Consider the following 22,247-nt stretch of genomic DNA (forward strand, 5'->3'; position numbering starts at 1 on the left):
GCAGTGGGCTGGCTTGACCCTAACTTGGGCAAGTGATTGCAGGTTTTGAGGTTGACGGCTCACCAATCCCCTTCCTCTCAGGCATGGGAGCAAAAACGTGATGCCATCACCCGGGATCATAGCTGGGAATGAAGCCACTCATTTCTTCATTGGAAACAGTTTTTCTTTGTTTTTTCCTTTGGTAGGTTCTGGATTCCAGGTGAGCCCAACAATTTTGGGAACAATGAACACTGTGCCAATATAAAGATGTCCTCGCTTCAGTCATGGAATGATGCCTCCTGTGACAACAAGTTCTTTTTCATCTGTAAACGGCCCTACATCCCGCCGGAACCATGACAGGACTGGCCCCAAGCTCGCACACTGGGCTCCAGTGCTTGTTGAACTCGAGAAAATGCCCCTTTCTTCCAATTCCGGGGTGACTTTGCACCCTCATTTTCCTGGCTTCAGGATTGTCCCAGAGGCATCCTGGAGTTCACCTGCTTTGGCTGAGAATTCTCCGACCCCATAGAGGCAGCTGGAATGGAAGGGAGATCTTGGAAAGGGGGAGGAAGGCAGAGAGGATTTAGAAGTTCCAACAGCCTCAGTAAGGTGGTCAGGACCTTGGGGTTCCCTGTCCCTTCAGAAAAGCCTGTTTTATCACATGAAAGTTGCTCCAGACCACCCAAACAATTCTCCTGATACCGATGTTTAGGGCTTTTCCAGTCGATCCCATAGAATTCCCAGGTGCCTGCCTATGGGGGCCGTGTTCTTCTCAGTGGGAAGAGCTCTGCACTTGGTGACCCTGTCCAGGCCGTGACCCTACTGCCTGCCCTCTCTATCATCCACATCTCCTGATGTTTGAGCCCCTTCTTCTCTGAGATGGGGGCAACTGGTGCAGGTCAGGGGCTGACGTGGAAACAAGCCCCCTTTAGAGCTGGATCAGTATCCGCGTTCCTTCTCGCTCTGCCTCACAGGCAGACTCCGTGGTCCAGCTCTGTCTTCTGCAGTCCTCCACCCAGCCCAGCCCCTCTGCCTCACCTCCCACACATCTTCTTCGGGCTGCATTTCCTCTCTGCCCTTTAGGTACAGAGGAAGAGGTCCCCTGTCCCTAGAGAGTTCACCTGCAAACTTCATTAGAATAAAATACTGCCTGGGTAAACCATGTTTTACCTCTGTGAGCATATTTTAATCCTGGATGTACAGGTGAATGTGCCGGTAAGGCCATCTGCTCTGCTGGACATAAAGTTCTGGGGTATCCCAGTTGGGGGTTCAAAAATGACAAGGGGTAGAGAAGACCCAGCCCTGGAAATGCCACAAAATATAAGCGTACTTACCCCTGGCTTTTATTGAAATAAAGGAGAGTGAGCTCTGCAATGTCACACCCCTCTTGGTGGTCTTTCCTCTCCGATGTTCACTGGACAATCTTCTGTTGCCTGGCTTTACTCCTGAGGGGGAGACTTGGCAACATTTCCCACTCTTCACGAAGGCCCCGCTCATGGGTATCAGGTCCAAACCCTGATCCGGTGGCCAAGGCAGGGATTCAGGGCAGGGGCTGTGCCTTCCAGGAGGAGAGCAGAGAGGGAGCAGGGAGGATGTGGTGTGAGTGCAGGGTTGGGGTCAGCAGAGCACCCTCCTCTCCTTAGGTCCTAATTAGGGCCCTCAGTAGGGTCCTGGGGTTAGGACATCTTCCTTTAATGACTGTGACCAGCAGGTGGTGTTCTGGGTGCAAGGGGGTCAGGCTTAGGGCAGAGGCATTAAGAGTAAGCTTGAAGAAACATGGGACAAATGGGATTTTTTAATGATGGCAATGGATAAGGGATGGGCAGGCAGTGATCGTGTCCATGCAGGAGTACTTGCAGGCCAGTTCCAGAGCCTGCTGAGGTCTGAGGGCATGGGCGTGTCAGGGCAGAGAAGACGGGCAAGCCAGTGTGGCTACTGCAGGCAAGAGGGAATTCTACATTTTCACTAAGAAATATTTTGTGCCTACTCATAATTCCAAGCAGCAAATTAGGGGAGAATTTTATTTTTTCCCAGTGTTGGCTCTCTGGTCATAGCACGAGCTGATACAGAAATTAAATACAGGCTGCTTCTAGGAAGCTATCCCATTGGGTTTCCAAGTATCATGCTGCTCTCCATGTCACTCTCCCACTTGCCATGTTAGTCCTGATGTCTGGGCTGCCACGTCGAGTAGCGTGTGTGGCCCTGCTCCACACTCTGCCTTCTTCCCGAGGTGGCACTTGTCACTGGGACAGCTGATTCAGAAACTTGTATTGTAAGGTCTACAATTTCATGTGCTGCTGTGAATCTTTGAGCCTGTTCTCATTAGATGGTCACCCTTCCTCGCTAGTTCCTCTGTCCACTGGACCAGCTGCACTCCACCCAACTTTCAACTTACTGGGTTCCACGAACCCCCCTGCCCGCCAACCCAGGAAGCTATATTCCAACAAGCCAATCACGTCCTCCTGAAGGAATCAGCGCCACTGTATCTTGTTACTACAGTGCCTGCATTCCACAGTCCTTTCTGGTTCACTCGCGCACGGGTATAACCCCCATGGGGGTTGAGGACACCTATATCCTATGTGGTGTCCTCCTCCAGACTGTGGGTATAGGACTAAGAAATGATCGTCAGTCTCCTCCGTTCAGTGTTAGATGCCATCTGTTTGGTCAGCTTCCACTATTTAGGGCAGGAGATCCTTCCCTCACTGCTATGGACTGAATGGTTATGTCCCTTCAAAATTCAGAGGTTGAAACTCTAACCTCCAACATGATGGTGTTAGAAGTGGGGCCTTAAGGAGGGAATTAGGTCAGGAGGGTGGAGCCTCCACAGTGGGTTTCGTGCCCTTATGAAAACAGGCAGGACAGCTTGCTTTTCTCTCTCTGCCAGGCAGGTTTACGGTAAGATGGCAGTCTGCAAACCAGGAGGAGGGCTCTCAGCAGGAACTGGATCTGCCGGCACCCTGATCTTGGACTGCCCAGCCTCCAGAACGGTGAGAAGTAGGTTTCGCTTGTGTAAGCCTCCTAGTTTGTAGTATTCTTGTTATAGTAGCTTGAATTGACTGCGTCACTCACCACTGGGATGAACAGGCGGTGAGCAGAACAAGGCTGGTCCTGGTGTGAAGAGGTGAGCAGGACCATCTGACCACTTCTCTGGGAAGGAATTTGGGGTAGCAATACCCAGGGGATGAGGCAGCTAATAGGGAAGTCCAGCTGGAAGACCCTGATTTAGAGAAGGGCTGCTAGGGCCATCACGGGGCACCTGCAAAAATGAGGGCTAAGCGGAAGCTCCAAGGCAGAAAGGCAGAGCACATGGGAGCGAATCTGGCAGGGAAAAGAGAATGGTGCAGAGGAGAGAGGAGCTGATCTGCCCAGGGGAGGGCAGCGAGTGAAGGCCCAAGGACTCTGGCTGCAGAGCTTCCTGGTGCCACCTTAGATCCGGCCTAGCCCTCCTGACCCTCCGGGGTCCTGTGCATGTGGATGCTATGACAAGACTTGTCCCACCCCTCCACCCCATTGTCATTTTTCCAAACAGAAAGAGCCTGAGTCAGTGAGGATATACTTGCTATTGGGAGTCTGTGCCTCATGTGTCAGGATCTCGTGATCTTGACTCACTTACCCCCACATACAGGGCTCACTTCTCCAGTGAGGTCGCTTCATGGGTACCTGCCTTTCTGCATGGTTGAGGGAGGGCCTTCCCCCAGTCACAGACTTCTTGTGTCTTGTTCTGCCCTTCCACATGGGAGAAGGGGCGAACAAGTTCCCTGGGGCCTCTATCATGAGGGCACTAATCCCATTTATGAGGACTCCCCCCTAATCCCTAATCCCTCACCATCTAATCCCGCCCGAAGGCCCCACTTCCTAATACCATCAGATTGGGGGTTAGTATTTCAACATACAAATGTGGAGGGGGACACAGACATTTAGACGGTAACAATCACTGGCTGCAGCCCACCCTTAAGGAGTGCGGAGTTATGCCCTACTTTCTTGAAGATGGAGTATCTACACAAATTATTTGGGATTTTTCTCTGTGGGAGATTTATCTATGTGTTTATTTATTCAAACATTTATTTTATCAGTATGGATTCATGGGTTTTATACTTTGGATTATAGTCCAATACAACTTCATTTATTTTCTTGCTCAAATTGTTCCAGTTTTGGCCAGTAGGAGCTCTTTTAGGTGGCTCCTGTGTCTTTTTTTTCTTAACATTCCTTCATCTTTTTTTTTTTTTATACTCCAGATTCATTTTGTATATTTCCTGCCCTGGTCCTAGAATCAGCCATTTCTCCAAAGAGCCCTGGTTTCATTTTTTTTGAATAATGATATTAGAAACCAAAATCTGGGTGCCGTGTGTGGTCACTGCAGCCCGGATGTGATTGCATCTTTTTGGCTGAGAGAGCTAGGTAATGTGTATGTGGATACCTGATTTTTTGTTTTAAAGATCATTATGCCTTGCAATATGGTGACAAGACTTGAGGGGGGCAAGACTAGAGGCAGGGATAACAGTTAAAAGATTAACCGAATTAAAGCCGGGTGAGATGGGGCACCAGGACCTGTGATGGGAAAAATTTTTGTCACTGTTGTTGGATTTGCTGTGGGACGCAATTTAGGACACTTTGTGCAGCTGGGTGCTCACATCATGCCCTGAAGTTGCCTCCCTCCAGCCTTACCCTTTGGCTGCCTTGGCTTAGCATCAGGGCCAGGCAGACTCTCCCCAGTAGCATCCTGGGTAGCTCCTTGCCTACAACCTCATGGTTTTGCAGCTTCAGAGGAATGAAGTCCCTTTTCCAACAGTTCCAACAAAAATCCAGCATTGGGTGACATGCTCATCCCTAAAGCAATAATGGAGATCGGGGAGATGGGTTATGTTGATCGATCCACAAGCTCGTTCCTGGGCCTGGGAATTGGGTCTGGGCTTAGCCTCCACCCTACTGGACAGGCTGAGCAGGAGGGAAGGGTTATTCTCAAGACAAAGATCAGCAGAGATGCCAGAAGACGGGAGACTGTCAGCTCTCAGCTGCTGAGGGTCCCAGCTTGCAGGCTGCAGGTCTCCCCTTTCCATCAAAACTACCTGATCTAGCTACTCCCTGGAAGACAGCTGGCCACCCTGTGTCATTAAGGGCTGATATGGGTAACTGAAAAGCTTCTTCAGTGGGCGCTTCGGTGGCTCAGTCGGTTAAGCATCTGCCTGAAGCTCAGGTCATGATCCCAGGGTCCTGGGATCGAGCCCCGCATCAGGCTCCCTGCTCAGTGGGGAGTCTACTTCTCCCTCTCCCTCTGCCTCTCCCCTGGCATATGCTCTCTCTTGCTCACTCTCTCTCTCAAATAAATAATAAAAAAGAAAGAAAGAAAAGCTTCTGCAGCTAGGCGACTGTACCTCTGAGAGTGTGGCCCTGTGCCCTTCAGTAGGTCAGGAAAAACCAATGTGTAAGAGGTCCCAGCGGATGAATGGTTCTGGTATTAATGTATAAAATGTCCATTTGATTTATTCTGGCCAGAGAACAGAAAAACCTCTCAGTAAGGATGTAGCAACCTCCTGGTGTTTCCTGCTGGCAGATGGTGTTCTTATAGGAGAAGTAAGAGCTGAGAGCCTGGGGTGGGAGGCGAATGGAGACAGAGAAGAGGGGGCAGGACTGGGAGTCCTGCCGGTCATGCCTGAGGCCACCACAATTGCAGGACTATGCCCTATCTTGGCCCAGACTCTACACTTCCAGTTCTGCTTTTGAGGCTCCCTCAGCTTCTCAGGCCCCAGGAAGAACCAACTTCTGAGTGGGCCTGGCCTGGGCCCTTCCTGAGTGTGGGGAAATGGAAACCAAAGCGGGCTCTTGCTCTTCTGGGCCTCTGGGGAGGGACCTCAAGCAACTCTCCTTTCACACAGAGGTGAAGGGGTTTGCTAGACACTCCTGGGGTCTCAGGGAGAGCAGTTGACTGCTCCAGAGATGGGTGCCTTAAAATTCCTCCTGTGTCCTTTACTCTCAGGTCAGATTGCAATGGATAGGAGGAAATAGGCCAACAGATGCTGCATCTGCCCTCTACACACACACACACACACACACACACACACACACACACACACACACACACACTGCCATGGCATCATGAACTGCGCATAGACAAGCACCCCCTCCCTCACCCTGTACATCCGCTGTGCACTCAGCTAGCTGCTGGCTGAGTTGACAGTGGCCTCTGTGACACAAGCTCTTCTTGGGCAGAAGCGGCTCTCCCGACCCCTCCTTGGGGCAAGGCACTCGCGGGACAGCGTCTCCACCATTTCAGTTGGGCTGCAGGCTTCTTAGCACTCGGAGAGCCTGTGGGAGGCTGACCCCAGGATCTGGGAAAAGCTGTGGGAACAGAATGTAGAAACTGAGAGTGAAAATAGGAAGAAGGATGGTACAAGCCATTTGCAAGGTAGTAACTGACATATTGTCACCGGGTCGCTGGTGAGAGAGGGGACAAATAGGTAATTAGACTTTATGAGTTAAAGAAAATGTGATCCGTTTTAATAAGATTATAACCATCTGAAGTACTGGGGAACGAAGGAAGGAGAATCCGCCATTAACCTTTGAACTGACTTAGGGAGAATTGATTCTGCTCATGAACTGACCAGCCAGTGGGAGTATTGATTCTGCTCATCTGTTAATCCCCTTGGGGGCTGGGGATTTGGGGCTCATGTGGCTCCACCTAGATGCCTCACTTCCCTGTCTTCTAAGTCCAGGCCCACAAGCAGCAGGAACCCCCTGAAGCAGGGAAGTTACAGGATCTCACTGCTAAGCAGCACATTGGCGTATCCATCAGTTTCTTTTTACTTAGTCTCAAACCGGATCAACTCAAGGGAGCATGGAGGCAATCAGCTAGAGGTGCAAGATTGGATCAAGTTGGGTCCTATTTGCTGTTTTCTGACACCAGCCAATTCTCTGAGATCAAGTGGGTATTCCACACTTCAAGTCAATTTTCACAATGACTTTTGGAGTTAGCACAGACCCCACAGGTTAAGGATTCAATTCCACAAGATTGCCCCCACTCCAGATGCCACCAGCAAATGGGCTCTCCAGGCAACCCACACTTCTGCACAGCCAACTGCAAATCGGGGGGCTCCCATGACCCCCCTCAGCTTTGAAAATGACTCACAGAACCCAGGAAAACACTATGCTTACTACTACAGTTTATGGTAAAGGATACAAATGAACAGCCAGAGGAAGAGGTACGTAGGGTGAGGTCCAGAAGAGTCCAGAGCAGAGGAACCTCTGTTCCTATGCAGTTGGGACGTGACCCTCTCCAGGCAGGCGGATATATTCACCAAGCAGGAAACTCCTTGAATCTTTTGTAATCCCATCTCCAGGCCCCCTCTCCTACCTGGAAGTCCTGGATGGGGGGTGGGGTTGGACAGGTGGGAGTTTGGTTTTTCTGGGTTTGGCTCCCATCCTGAAACTATCTAGGGGCCTACCCTGAGTCACCTCATTAGCATAAACTCAGGTATTGTGAATAAAAGAAGATAGTCCTATCACTTCGGAAATTCCAAGGAACTGGGGACAAAGACCAAAAACAAAGACCTCCTGTTACTTGAGAGGGTCTGGGGCTAGATTTAAGAGTCAGCCCCAGGTCACAAGGATGTTTTTCTGCAAAGCTGAGATGGACCCCCACCCCCTCCTGAGTGGCCGTGAAAAAGGATTTGTGACTCGGGCGGGCGCAGAGGCTAGTTTTGGGGACTATGCTGGAGAGTGGAGAGTGGGGTGAGGGGCTTGAGGGGAGGGCCAGTGCTGATGCTGGCGAGGAGAGGAGAGGGTAGGGCAGACTGGCACCTGGGAGCCTGGGAGGAGAGGATGCTGCTGGGGCGCTTCTGCAGAATCAGCAGGGGAGGGAGTTCCTACTCAGGGGCATATAAATCCGGAGTATCTCAGCTTTACTTCCCACTGCTACTGGTGCACTGCACAGCCTGTGAGGGGCCCATGGCAGGGAGCAGCGGGGAACGGGGGACGGTAAAGGAAGAGATGAATGGTGACAGGGTCCACTTCTACACAGACAACCAGAGGGTCTTCCTGGACCCCCGAGGTGAGAAAACTGAGGCGTCAGCCCATCCTCCTCAGGGACTGGCTTGCTTGTCCCCCCACCCTTGCCATTTTTGTCAGCCCCTCCCTGGCAGGCCAGAGTTTGGCTCTTCTCTGTCTCAGCCTCCAGAATAAATAGGCAAGGGCTGGGAAGGTGGGTCAGGTGAGGACAGAGAGCCTGGTGCACACCCCAGCCTCTGCATGAAACCTCCCAGACCCTTTCTCTTGGAGATGGCAACCTGGCAAGGAAAAGGTGAACTTTGAATTCGGAGGGACCTGGTTTTGAGTCCCATCTCTGCACGTTGGGTTGGCCCCACAAGGACTCAGGGGCTCTAGGCTGGTGTTTCTCCACCTTAGAATGGATTTCCCTGTACACTATTTATCCCTAACCACACCCCCAGACTCAATAGGCATAGCTCTTTGTAGGGCACCCATGCAGGGCTTTCTGACCCCAGCAGAGGAAGACTTCAGCACTGACCTACGTCAGTTTGTGGGAGACGCAGCTGTCCCAAAGGGCTGTGAGTCCTGCTCTGTTCAGGGTTCATGAGGAAGCCTGGCCTTGGGACTCAGAGGTCAGGTTCCTGCTCTGTCCCTTGCTGTCTCCCTCCTTTCTTCTTCCATGCAAACTACATGTTTGTTGCCCTTCTCCGTGCTGGGATCTGTGCCCTGTGCACCTCCTCTGGGTTCTGTGGTCTTCTCTTTGCCTTTGACTTGCTACCATAACCCCAGTTAGCTCTGGTGAACACTTCCTAGTGCTTTATTTCCCATCTCCATGATAAGCATGGCCTGTGTTCTCATCCCCATCAGTGCAGGAGACTGAGCCCGAGGGCTGACCCTGTCCAGCCCGCACAGCACACTGTCCTCCTGTCCACTGGCTTGTCCCTTGCAGGGCTGGACTCTACAGTAGGGGATCCTGCAGCCCCCAGGAGGCCAAGGCTTGTTCAGACCAGCATGGCAGTTATGGCTGTGACGCTCGTCTCCTTTCTGGTGGCTCTCTTTGTTGTGGGTAAGCTCCTAGGTGACCCGAACTCCACTGCCTCTCTCTCTCTTCCTGCATAAAGGTCCCACAGGGGCTAGTTGCCTACCCTCTGGCCCCAGGCCTGAACCAGATCTTACCTGAAACTCAACCAAGGTCCCCGTCCAAGGTGGGGGGGGTGTCTTCCCAAGAGTTGAGGCCCATGGGGGAAAGTCCAAGGGGTGCCGTCTCCCTCCTTCTGGGTCCCTGACCAAGGGTGGGGTAGCCTGTTCTGCCAGTCTTCGTGCAGAGAGAGTGTGCTGACCCAGGAATGGGTGTCTCAGTTCTCCAGAAGCCGAGACCTCCGCTGGAGCCCTATGCCTCCTTCCAAGAGTTTCCAGCCATGATTCCCAGAGACAACACAACCGGACAGTTAGGTGTGGAACCCCACAGTGAGTAGCCACAGGGCGGTGGGGGTGGAGTGGGAGAGCTGGGGCATTCAGATGCGCAGACCCTAGGAGGAGCCTCTCCTTTGATGCCTCCTATGCCCCTGAATGGGTTCCAATTTTCTCACAAGAAGACACAATCTTTAAAAAAAAACAAAACAAAACACAGTTTCATTAACGTGTAATTGACACATAATAAGGTGCAATATTTAAAGCATGCACTCTGGTAAGTTTTGACTTATGTGGATCCCCATGAAACCACCACCACAATCAAGATAATGAGCATATTCATCCTCCCCCCCCGACAGTTTACTTGTGCCCTTTGACATCCTTCCCTCTCCCCTGGCTCTTCATCCCCAGGCAACAGCCTGTCCACTTGCAGTAATATAGACTAGTTGGCTTTTTCTAGAATTTTATGTGAAAAGGATCCTATGGTATGTACTCTCTTTTGCTCCTTTATCAGCATGTAATTTGCAAATATTTTCTCTCAGTTAATGGCTTGTCTTTTCTTTCTCCTAACAAGATTTAAATCTTAATAAAGTCTGATTTATCATTTTTTTTCTTTTATGGATTATACTGTTGGTTTCATATTGGAAACCTATCCCAAGGTCACAAAGACATTTACCTATGTTTCCTCCTGGAAATTTTGCACTTTTTGGTTTTACATTCAGGTCTATGATTAATTTTGAGTTAAGTTTTATATAATGGTATGAAGTTAATTTTTATTTAGCATGGGATATACAATTGTTGCACTACCGCTTGTTGAAAAGATTATCATAATTATCATTATCACGAATTACTTTTGTGTCTTTGTTGAAAATCAATCGTCCATATATATGTGGGTCTATTTCTAGATTCTCTGTTCTGTCCCATTGATGTATTTGTCTGTCTTTACAAGGCAGAATATTTGACTGGACTTCTCATACCTTCAAGGGCCACCTGGCCCCACCGGTCCTTACCGCAGCATAGTGGCTGAGACCTCATACATTTACCTAGGTAGGGCATGAGAAATAGGGCAGGAATCTTCCAGAAAGTGTCCCTGCCTACTTGGGTTCTTCTCCCAGAGAGCTGGCATTGAGAGTCTTAGACCATGAATATCTGAGATAAGGTCTTAGCTTGTGAGGTGAGCAAAGGGTACTGGTAGGACCAGAGGCAGCTGCAGGTGGGGTTGGTGGGAATGATTATGCAGATAAAAGGGGCTACGAGTTCCCTGAATGACCGCAATGACCGGGCTTTCACTCAGGTCTCCCACATCCTCAAACTGTTCTGTGGGGACTCTTGCTCTATGTAACACTGGGTATGCCAGCCCTTCAAAAGGCCCTTTCCACTCCAGGGTCCAGTATCACCTGCAGGGTCTCCACCATAGCCCTGTGTGTGGATTCAACAGAGGGCTTGCCTCTACAGGTACCTATTTTGTTTAGTTTCTGGAATTTGTGATCAGAAAACTGTTTGCGGTCCACACCATTTTTAGGAAGTCAATCAAGAGGCCTCGTGCTTAATGTACAAATAGAGTGGAAGACTAAACATGGGCTTTATTCATACCTAGTTTCTTTTTCATAATGACCTGTTTATTTATTTGTTTATTTTTTTAAGATTATTTGTTTGACAGCGAGAGAGAGAGAGAGAGAGAGACAGCGAGAGAGGGAACACAAGCAGGGGGAGTGGGAGAGGGAGAAGCAGGTTTCCTGCCGAGCAGGGAGCCCGATGTGGGACTAGATCCCAGGACCCCAGGACCACAACCCAAGCTGAAGGCAGACGCTTAACGACTGAGCCACCCAGGTGCCCCCAAAATGACCCGTTTAATGGTAAAATGTAAGGAGTTAAACTTCAGCAGCTCTCAATGTTATAATCAGTTAGCTTCAAGTTCAGTTACAATGGCAAAATAATCCAAGCCTGACCAGCATGACTCTTAGTGGTAGCTAGTTTATAGTTGGCAAGTATTTCAGTCCTTCTGTCCCTCAGTTCATGGGGGATGGCTAAGTCCACCTTTATTTTATCTTTTGGCTCACCGTCTCAGGTGGCCCATCCCCAGGGTCTGGGTGGCTGCAGTGAGCAGAAGGCTGCTTGAGGAGTGCTCAGGGCTGTGTCCTAGACCCTTAGGAAATGCAAGGACACTATGGCTGGTCCATATAATGAATACTTCCCTATGTAATGGGCCTCTGTGGCTGCCTTCTCGATTTCCTCCCTCCAGGTTCCTACCACTCTGGCGGGGTGGCAGGGTTGCAAGAGACTATCCAGATGTTTAAAAACCATGTGGAGAATTCTAGCACCTGGAGCACAGAGGTCCAGATGTTGGCTCGCAGAGTGGACAATGTCAGTTCTCAGATCCAGGTGCTCAGCGGTCATCTGGAAAACGCCAGTGCTGACATCCAGACGGTAAAAGACGTTCTAAAGGATGCCAATACCTTGAGTTTCCAGACCCAGATCTTAAGGAGGTCCATGGAGGGGGCCAGTGCGGATATCCGGAAGCTAAAAGGAGATCTGGAAAAGGCAAATGCTTTAAATTCCCAGACCCACAGTTTCTTAAAAAGCAGTTTAGAAAACTCCAGCATTGGTCTCCACATGCTGAGTGAAGGCTTAGGAAACGCCAACGCTGAAATTGCGATATTGAAGGCAGGGCTGAAAATGGCAAATGCCCAGGCCCAGTGGGCAAACAGTAGTCTAAAGAATGCTAATGCTCAGATCCAAGTTTTGAGAGGCCAACTGGCTGGTGTCAATGACTTACGGGCCCAGAATCAGGTTTTAAGAAGCAGTTTGGAAGGAGCCAATGCTGAGATCCAGAGGGTCAAGGGAAGCCTGCAAAACGCCAATGCTTTAAACTCCCAGACGCAGACTTTTCTAAGAGGCAGTTTAGACAACACCAGCTCTGAGATCGAGTTTTTAAGAGGTCATTTCAAAAGGGCTGGTGATGAGATTCACTTGTTAAAAAGAGATTTGGAAACTGTCACTGCCCAGACCCAAGTCATAAGCAACAGTCTGAAGCAGACAGATGCTCAGATCCGATTATTAAAAACAGAGCTCGAAAATGTCAATGCCTTAGATTCCAAGACTCAGGTATTAAGTGGTTATTTGAAAAATGCCAGCAGAGAGATACAGACCCTGAAACAAGGGATGAAAACTGCTGCAGCCTTAGGTTCTAAGATCCAGATGCAAGAGAGCAATCTGCAGAAGGCCAGTGCTGAGATCCAGAGGTTAAAAGCAGATTTAGAGAACACCAAAACACTAACTACGAAAATCCAGGAGGAGCAGAGTTGCCTGGAGACGGTCCATGGGGCCCTTGCTTCCCAGGAGCAGCTACAGAGGACCCAAAGTAAGTGGGATGGGAGAGCTTGGCCGGGGAGGTATGGTCTCTTGGGTAGGTAGAATCTTCTGTCCCTTAAGCCTTTTGCTTACTTCAAAACTTTTTAAAAAGATTTTACTTATTTATTTGACACACACACACAGAGAGAGAGAGGGAGAGAGAGCACAAGCAGGGCCAGCGGCCGGCAGAGAGAGAAGCAGACTCCGCTGAGCAGGGAGCCCAATGCAGGACTCAATCCCAGGACCCTGGGATCATGACCTGAGCTGAAGGCAGACGCTTAACCAACTGAGCCTCCCAGGCGCCCCTGCCTTTTGTTTACATCAACATGCATAAACAATTCCCTGGGAAGGAGGGTAGGAGCTGGAGAAGGGCTGAAGCCACCCAAATAGGCTCGATGTGCCTAGGCAGTGGTGGAGGTGGCATAAGGCAGCCATCCCTGCTCTCAAGTGGCTCGTCCTCTGGCCAGAGTGACAAAACAACACTTGAGAGATGAACGATGTGTAGAAGGCATGCAGAGAGGCGTAAGAGGTATTATGTGAGAGTCAGGTCTGGGAATTGGGGTGGAGGGTAGCAAAGAGAAGGGACCTTCCCAGGTCGATGGCCTCTGGTATAGAAAAGGGATCTTCTGAGTGGGGGAGAAACCTTTTGGAGGAAAAAGGATCAAAAGATGCACTGTGGAGAAGGGAGCCCTTGAACTGGGTCTGGAGGACTAGTAGGTGTTTGCTAAACAAGTAGGCTAAGATGACGGCAGGTTCACAGGCATGAGGATGTGAAACCGTGAGGTTCAGGACACTTCAGACAGTTCTGTTGGACTGGACTGTGACCAGGAGGGCAGCGATGAGGTGCAGGCTGAGAGGCTAGCCGGCAGGGGCCAGAACGGTGGCTTTCAAGCTGTTTTGAATGTAAGCCTGAAATTCATTTTATATTGCGATGCAGTATAATTATGTATCACACACACACTCACTCACACACATACACACACACACACACGCTTCAAAAGCATAAGTTTTACCACACGGATGCACTCTGGTATTTTATAATCTATTCTTTAAAAAAAAATAACACCTTGATACTTCCCACGAATGGGTTGATGATTGCACTTTGAAAATCACTATGCCAGGAAGCTAGGCAGACCTGGAGAGACACCAGAAGGATGTGGAAGGCCTCTGAGTTTGGGTTTTATCCTTCAGGAGCTGAGGGTCTATTGGAGGGCTTCAAGAAGGCTGACCAGATGGGTCTCTGAACCGAGAGGGAAAAAAAGAAGGGAGAAAAGCAGCGAGGTTTGGACCTGCTGAGCCTGAGATGCTTTGCGGGTATTCAAGTAGCTGTCATCTGTAGGCCATCGGGAGCGTAGGGGACAGGCCCTGGCTGCAAACACAGCTGTGGGAGCCCTGGACACATTGGTTCTGGTTGTGGCAGTGGGAGTGGGGGCGGGGCTTGCATGAGATAAAATGCTTTATGGGAAGAAAGCTGAGGGCAGAAACAGGAAGTGAACCTTCAGGTGGCAAGAAGGGAAAGATCTTCTTCTTTGAAGAAGACTACTAGAGAAGGCAGTCTTAGAGGCAGAAGGAGAACCAGGAGATGGGCAGTTGGGGAAGTCAAGGAAGGAGGGAATTTCAAGAAGGAAATGGTTAGTTCTGGTGAATGCCTGAGAGGTTACTTTAAGTAACCAATAAGCACCCACTGGGTCTGGGCAATTTACAAGTCATTGGGAATGAAGTTTCTGTGGAGAGTAGCGCTGTGGCCTGGAGGCCAGACCACCCTCAGCAGGGTGTGAATGAGAGATCAGGTGCACGAGCCGTTCAAGGACCTTGGCTGAGGAACGGAGGAGAGCGCTGAGGCTGAGGTAGGGGGATGGCATGGCAGGGGGAGGGATTAAAAAACATATATCGTTGATATTTGCATTATAAAACCTCAGTGTTGATTATAGACAATGTGCAGATGTTGAGAAAGAAATCATGAGAAAACAACTGCTTGTATTTCCATGAATATTTCTACACTTTAAAAAAGATTTATTTATTTATTTGAGAGAGAGAGGGAAAGAAAGAGAGCATGAGCTGGGGGAGGGGCAGAGGGACAGGGAGAGAGAATCCCAAGCAGACTGCCCTGAGCCTGACGAGGTGCTCCCTCTCACCACCCTGAGATCATGACCTGAACCAAAACCAAGAGTTGGGCACTTAACCGACTGAGCCACCCAGGCGCCCCTCTACATTTTCTCTATGAGCCCACTGTGAGCATTTTGGTAAACTTCCTTAAGAGGGTTTTTCTAGATTAAGAGGATAGGCTTGATCTGAGGGTGGGAGAAAGGAACCAGCAAAGAGGGAGGCAGTGGGAGGAGAGAGAGACAGAGAGACAGAATGAAATGAGTAGCTGAGGGATTGACCTTGAAGGGTTGGGACCGTAAGTACTTGAACTTCTGAGGCTGGGAGGGAGAGGTGGGGTGGTAGGTGTTCACCCAGGTTTGCAGATGTGGGAACAGGAAACTGAGGGAACTCATCTTTAGTGGTGTCTCTTCCTAGGTAGAGTAGGAGGTCACTTGCTAAGGGTGCGAGAGGGGGCGGTTTGAGCAGCTGCTGAAGAGACTCCCCGTCTTGGGCACCTGGGTGGCTCAGTCGTTTAAGCGTTTGCCTTTGGCTCAGGTCATGGTCTCAGGGTCCTGCATCAGGCTCCTGGCTCAGCGGGGAGTCTGCTTCTCCCTCTCCCTCTGCCCCTCCCCTCTGCTCCTGTTCTCTCTCTCAAAATAAATAGATAAAATCTTAAAAAAAAAAAAAAGACTCCTGGTCTGTCGGAAACCTGGACGTCTGCCCCTCTTAATGCCTCTCCAGTGCCCCCTGCTATCCTCCTAATGCCCTCCTATGTCCACCTACTGCTTTAGCAGAGACCCGTGTTTCTCTACTATGGGCCACATTGAGCTCACCCAGGGAGCTTTACATATACTGATGACTGGGACCCACCTCCAGAACTCTGACTTTTGGGGGGGAGGAGGGTCTGGGATGTAGTGTGGGCATTAGAATTTTTTCAAAAGCTCCCTAGGTCGTTCTAGTGGGCAGGCAGGACTGAGAACCATTAGCTTAACGTTTTCTTAAAGGGCCAAATAGTAGATACTTTGGGCTTCTGGCTGAACAGCCTCTGTCGCAGCATCTCTGCTGCTGTAGCAATAAAGCAGCCAAAGATGGATGTAAACTAAAGGGTATAGTTGTGTTCCAATAAAACTTTATGTATAAAAAGAGGTTGCTTGAAGGTTGCAGTTTGCCAATCCTCAGTTTAGACTACTGGTTCTTCGGCTTTGGAATGCATCAGGATCACCTGGACGGTTTGTTAAGACACCAAATGTTAAGAAACAATTTCAGATTCAGCCAGTCTGGGGTGGGTTTGAGAATTTGCCTTGCTACTTAATTCCAAGGTGACGCTGATGCTGATGCAAAACCGCTGGTTTACACACTCAGCGTCATTACTGAGACATTTGCAGTTATATTCTAATTGGTGTCTCTGGCCTGGTTAGGATTGCCTTCTTCTTGTTCAGTCTCCACACTGTCACCAAGTTGGTATTAGCATAGTGCAAATCTGAGCATACTACTATCCTTCTTAAAATGCTTCAGGGCTTCCCAGTGCTCACAGGGAAAAAAAACCCCAAACTCCTTCACACGAGATGGACAATATAGTGCTGGTGAAGCTGTCCAAGTTCGTCTCCCCTCCCTTATGCACTGACCATTCCAAGCACGTGAGCAGGTCAAGCCATGCCATGCTGTTTCTCACCTTCACACTTTTTGTGTCTACTTTTCCCCCCTGCCTGGGATGCTCTCCTTGGCACTGACCACCAGGCAAACTCTTCCTCAGTCTTTTAAGACTTAGCTCAAGTGACATCTCACCGGGGTGTCCTTTCTGAGTGCCATGTGTAGCCCAGGTGACATAGACTATACCCTCTTTTATGGCTCTGTTCTAACATGCGCATGGTCTTCCATGAATGCATCTTCAACACCTTTTTTACACATCTGTCTCGTTTGCTAGACTGTAAGCTCCTTGAGGGCATGAACCGTGTCTTACTGATCTTTGTATAATAGTCCCTGATTCACAGAAGTTAAAAATCATTGAACCATGGATGTTGAACAAAAGAATAAATGAATGAATAAGCAAGTCTGTTGTGGCACCAAATCAAACAGCCATGATGCAGATGGTGTTAAAAAGCAGGGTGTGATAGTGGGGAAGGATGAGAGCTGAGAGCACAAGAGGCTTGTGCTGGTGGAATGAGTTTTCAGAGCTTGAAATGGGAAGGTCGGGTAGAGCAGGTCCCGAGGACAGTCCTGGGTGTGGGCAGGTGACATGGAAGGAGATGGAGGGAAGGAAGTGAGTGGTGCTGTGGATGGCTGCAAAGTCTCCCGGGGAGATGGAGGGAACTGAGGTGCAGCAGACTGTCCGGTGGTGGCAGTGAGTGGCAAGAGAGGGTCATGGAGCCAGAAAGCCGGAGTCTGGAAAGAAAGTGTTGTCTGGGTAGCAAAGCTATCCGAGGATCCCTGGGGGGATGCAGCCAGGTGTCCTGAGCCACTTCCTAGCGTACTGGGTATCAGGCTGGGGGTGCAGCCTCCCAGGCCCTGCCCCCCCCGGAGCACTGGGCATCAGGCATTATGTGGGTTTGTGACCCTCGGTGGCCAGTCCCAAGAGAGTTCAGGAAGGGCAGCTCTTGGGCATCTGCAACCAGCCCCTCGTTCTCTCTCGTCCCCAACCTTTGCTCCAGATCAACTTCTTCAACTGATCCTGCAAGGCTGGAATGTCTACGGCAAGAGCTTGTATTACTTTTCTCACGTCAAGAAGTCTTGGCACGAGGCTGAGCAGTTCTGTGTGTCCCAGGGAGCGCACCTGGCCTCGGTGACTTCTGAGGAGGAGCAGGTCAGAGTTGCAGGCTTGGGGTGGTTGGTGTTGATGGGCTTGGTGTGGGATGAGGGACTTTGGCCCTTCCGCCTTCCTCCTCTTGCAGCAGGCAGGGCAGAGGCCTGCGGTCTCTTAGGTCAGTCAGGGAACGAATGTTGATTGAGTTCCCATGAGCATCTTGCTCTGGTAGAATCACTGACAGCAAACCTTGATGTCCTCCATGACCGAGGGAGACACCCCAAGGCCCACAGCTGTCAGCAGTGAAGAAGGGCAAAGGCAGGCAGCAGTGGGTGACTGCCTTTAAAGTGTTGGGAATATAACTTCCCTCCCCAACCCCTCATTTTCCGTTTAGCTTCTGCTCTAGTGGTCAATCCTGATTTTAACGTCAGTGAATCCAGTGGTTGTAGAAGGCCCACGAGCAGGAGACCCAGGCTTCTTGGGAAAGCCAGACACAGAAGTTTGAGGACCACCAAAGGCAATATAGAGCCTGGTGGTCCATCCGCTGAAGGTCCTTACCAGAGTTTACTAGGGTTATTGTCAAAGGACCATCATGGGTTTGGTCCATTTCAACTTATGGAACTGCCCATCCTTTGTGGTTCTCCTGAGACTGTTCTTGTACGTCTGTCAAAGGACATGCTATTTTTTTTTTTTAATGAAATACATCTCTTTAATAATCTATGGCCAGGTCGGTCTTTGTCTCAGTGAACCCACACTCATCAAGTCAACCTGGGAGAAGTTGGGCTTTCTCTGAGGGGACCTGGGTCCTGGCCTCAATCCTGGACAAACCATGGAAGGTGCAGGGAGGGGCAGAGGAGTGGGCTTCATGCCCCAGGACCAGAGAGAGGATAGCCTAGCCTCCTTTTCCACATGGCTGGGAGAACCAGCTCCTCACACAGGGTCAAACAACACTGCGTTTTCTCTACAGGCGTTTCTGGTAAGGTTCACGAGTACCTCTTACCACTGGATTGGCCTCACAGACAGGAGTGAGGAGGGCTCCTGGCACTGGGTGGACGGGACGCCATTCAATGTTGCCCAGAGCAGAGCGTGAGTCCAGCACTGTCTGGTACTGTCCCAGGCACACTCTGGGACAGGCCTGGCTAGAGACTCTTCGTCCTTGTCTTGTGTGTGTATTCCTGCCCAGTAAGTGCTAGTGTTGTGTGTGTGTGTTATATGTATATGATGTGTATGTGTGATGTGCGTATATAGAGTAGATGTATGACTGTGTATGTGATGTATGTGTGATATGTGTGTATATATGATGTGTATGATGTGTGTGGGTGTGTGTATACACACTGGTATAGTTGTGGTCCTTGTGTGGACCTCTCCACAGAGGGGCATCAGAACAGAATAGGTCCTAGGGCTGGCAGGCAGCCTATGAGTGGGTATTCCTGTGTTTTCACTGTTGTTGCTGTTCTTTGTTTTGTTTTTTTCCTATCCTTTTTTTTTAAGATTTTATTTATTTATTTGAGAGAGAGAGAATGAGAGACAGAGAGCACGAGAGGGAAGAGGGTCAGAGGGAGAAGCAGACTCCCCACTGAGCAGGGAGCCTGATGTGGGACTCGATCCTGGCACTCCAGGGTCATGACCTGAGCCGAAGGCAGTCACTTAACCAATTGAGCCACCCAGGCACCCTCCTACCCTTTTTTTTTTTTTAAAGATTTTATTTATTCATTTGAGGGAGGGAGGGGCAGAGGAAGAGGGAGAGGGAGAAGCAGGCTCCCCACTAAGCATGGAGCCTGATGCAGGGCTGGATCCTGGGACCTGGAGATCACAATCCGAGCCGAAAGCAGATGTTTAACCATCTAAGCCACCCAGGTGCCCCTGTTTTTTGCCTACCCTATACGCTTTATAGGCCCTGCCTTCATCAGAAGGTATCTAAATGTGAATTCTGGGGTGGAGGCTTACAGCTTCAGACACCCTTCCTATCCCTTGATCCTCAGTAACTAGAGACAACCTCTGCAGAACCACCCTTAGGGCACCCTTGGGCCCAGCTCTGTCCCCATCCAGGGACACCAGGAGATGAGAGACCCATGTCACTTCAGCTCCTTATGCCATAGTGGGGGGAAGGGACACTTTCTTCGTCTGGCAGCATAAAGTCCTCTTGTTTCCAGGTTTTGGGGCAGGAATCAGCCAGACAACTGGAAGCATGGGGACGGGCAGAGAGAAGACTGTGTCCATATTGAGCAGAAGTGGAATGACATGCGCTGTGACACCCCCTATCACTGGGTCTGTAAGAAGCCCATCAGCCAACATGTGGCCTGAGACAGGCCAGATCTGAGGGGTCGCCGTTGCTGCTCGCTCTGGACCCTCCCCACCTGACGCCTTGTGAACCTCTGAACCCAACTTGTTCTCTGGGGCTTTCCATTTGGCCTTTTGTGTTTCCTGCTCTGTCTTTTCATTTCACCCTTCAGACTTGTTTATCTCATGTAACCCAGTGGGATCAAGAGCTCCTCCAGGCCAAAGGCTTGCTGTGCCTCTGTTTCCCCCTCAGCAACCTGCATGGGCCTGTGAGACATCAGGTCCTCAATAAATACTGAGTGCATGAAAGCTTTGTGCTTGTCTCTGTGATGGCCATCATACTCTTCTCTGCCTGAACTGCTTCTCCTTCCTCAATGTCCCTTCTGTCCCGAAACAAACATATCTTTGTTTAAGGGCTTTGTAGCTATGAATGTTTAGTTAGTTCACTGGAAAACAGTAGAGGTTTAACACAAACTACAGGGACATCATATAGGTGGTACACATTCCCAAGAAGTGATAGTGATCCCAGGTATTCGCTGCAGTTCCTTTGTTGCAGATGGAGCTGGAGCTGGATTTGGCCAGGCCTTTAAACCACTCCCCAGACTTCTTCCTGTCCTGTGGCTAGCCTCATCTCATTTCCCAACTGTTAACTTTTGATGCCATCTCTCTGGCTTTCACCTCTTCTTGTGGCCCCATCCTCCCTTCCAGGGACTGGGGCTCTCCGCCAGCTCAATTTAGAATGAGAATTTCTTTGCACTGCCTCATGGAGTTACACGAGCATGCACAGGGAACCCAGTGAAGATTTCTGGAGCTTTTCCTCTCCCTCTCCTTCATGCTCCTCCCCAAATCCTAGCACATTCAGTCTCCCCCCAACTCCCATCTTCCTCTCTCCATGCTTAGTGAAACTGTCATGCCCTGCATGGGACCCTCCTCCCTGCACTGGGGTTTGGAAGGAGCCTCCAGGAAGAATCCCAGGGAGCAGGTGAACTCATGCTGTCTGCTTCCTCAGCCAGGAACTCGGATTATAGTTGTCCAATGCCAAATGTTTCATGAATTTTGTCCAGTTTTCCAATTGCTGACAACAAAAGGCCTGGTCCAGTTATTCCACTGGGACAAGAAATGGAAATCTATCTGTTATGACTTCTTTGGCTGAACAGGACTTTAATTCGTTTGTATTCACATTTTCCTTTTGGCTTTTCTTTTGGTCTTTTCTTTTATGGCTTCTTAGCTTTTTATCAACCTTAGGAACTCTGTCCTCTATCACAGGATTGAGATCACATTTTGCTGTATTTCTTCTAATACCTTTATAGTTTTGTTTTTTGTTTTTTTAGATTTACATATGTTACTGAATTTGATTTCCTGACAGTTTATTCCTTGGCATTTTTCATCTATATCAATATAAATATATGGGGATGGGCTAATTTTCTTTTTATGTACTTCTAGTCTTTGTTTTAGGGTTTTCCTAGCTTATGCAAAAAAAGGAGACAATATTAATATGTCCTACTTTTTGGGAATTTACTCAGATTTTCTTTGTGGCCTAGTAGTGTCTGCTCACTTTTTATAAATGTTACACAGGCATATTTATTAGATTAGGCTTGTGATTTTAATTTTTCAGATATTCTATATCCTCATTTATATTTTGCCTACACAACCTATCAATTTCTCTAGGAGGACTTGTGTTAACTCTCCCGTGCATAACATTTATCTATGTTTATCATCTTGTCATGTCATATTTCTAATAGCTTTTGATTTATGTATTTCAGTGTTAATTTAATGTCTAAAGATTCATAACCATGAAGTCTACTTGAAGACTTCTACATTTTATTGATATTCATGCAATCCAGGATTATTTACTCTGCCTCTACCATGTACCAGACACTCTTCCAGGTTTTCAGGATTCAAAAGTGAAGGAAACAGGGTGTCTGGGTGGCTCAGTCGGTTGGGCATCCATCTCTTGATTTTAGCTCAGGTCATGATCTCAGGGTTGTGAGATTGAGCTCTGCGTTGGGCTCCTTGCTTAGCACTGAGTCTGTTTGAGATTCTCTCCTTTGCCTTCTGCCCCTCCCCCTGCTCTCTCTCACTCAAATAAATAAATAATAAAATCTTTAAGAAAAACACCCCAAAGTGAATGAAACAGATAAAAATCCCTTTCCCCTCTCCTCCCCAAGCCAGCATTTTAGTAGGGAGGAGAGGTAGTTAGGACACCCAGCCCCTTCTCATAGCCTCAGGAAGAGTCCTCCGGAGCCTGAAACCTGGGCGTGGTGACATCCTGGAGTAGCAAGCTAGCTTTTTTGTTTGTTTGTTTGTTTGTTTGTTTTAAGATTTTATTTATTTATTTGACACACAGAGAGAAGCACAAGCAGGCAGAGAGAGAAATAGGCTCCTGGCAGAGCAAGGAGCCCGATGTGGGACTCGATTCCTG

The 22,247-nt window shown here is 49.3% G+C and overlaps 2 protein-coding genes across 6 annotated transcripts in view; both read left to right on the forward strand.

Annotated features, from left to right (window-relative positions):
* The window catches only part of CD207 (CD207 molecule), a 28,267-nt gene extending 26,942 nt beyond the window's left edge, over positions 1–1,325 (forward strand). For all 4 annotated transcript variants that reach the window (XM_073896863.1, XM_073896867.1, XM_073896866.1 and 1 more), the window contains one exon: positions 186–1,325. In XM_073896863.1, coding sequence (XP_073752964.1) covers positions 186–336 — 151 coding nt within the window. In that variant the 3' untranslated portion in view covers positions 337–1,325. The remainder of the gene's footprint in view (positions 1–185) is intronic.
* A 6,565-nt stretch (positions 1,326–7,890) lies between these two features.
* CLEC4F (C-type lectin domain family 4 member F) lies at positions 7,891–20,134 on the forward strand. Of its 2 annotated transcripts, none has more exons than XM_025867655.2 (7): positions 7,891–8,023; positions 8,909–9,025; positions 9,319–9,426; positions 11,612–12,730; positions 17,454–17,605; positions 18,513–18,631; positions 19,699–20,134. In XM_025867655.2, exons 1-7 carry the CDS (start codon positions 7,921–7,923, stop codon positions 19,847–19,849), a joined length of 1,869 nt encoding a protein of 622 aa, XP_025723440.1. In that variant the 5' UTR covers positions 7,891–7,920; the 3' UTR covers positions 19,850–20,134. The 2 variants fall into 2 exon arrangements, with proteins under 2 accessions (XP_025723440.1, XP_025723441.1); XM_025867656.2 differs by having other exon boundaries at positions 9,319–9,411.
* The last annotated feature ends 2,113 nt before the right edge of the window (positions 20,135–22,247 follow it).

This window comes from Callorhinus ursinus, unplaced genomic scaffold (assembly GCF_003265705.2).
Source record: "Callorhinus ursinus isolate GAN/ISIS: 27379988/994484 unplaced genomic scaffold, GSC_fseal_2.0 scaffold10, whole genome shotgun sequence".
Taxonomy (NCBI): Eukaryota; Metazoa; Chordata; class Mammalia; order Carnivora; family Otariidae; genus Callorhinus; species Callorhinus ursinus.

Bases quoted from the DNA above. Each gene is read 5' to 3' on its own strand.
- CLEC4F (XM_025867655.2), top strand. From the start codon at position 7,921: ATGGCAGGGAGCAGCGGGGAACGGGGGACGGTAAAGGAAGAGATGAAT. The intron at 17,606-18,512 runs GTCAGAGTTGCA...TTTTCTCTACAG, and splicing joins TGACTTCTGAGGAGGAGCAG to GCGTTTCTGGTAAGGTTCAC. The intron at 18,632-19,698 runs GTGAGTCCAGCA...TCTTGTTTCCAG, and splicing joins AATGTTGCCCAGAGCAGAGC to GTTTTGGGGCAGGAATCAGC.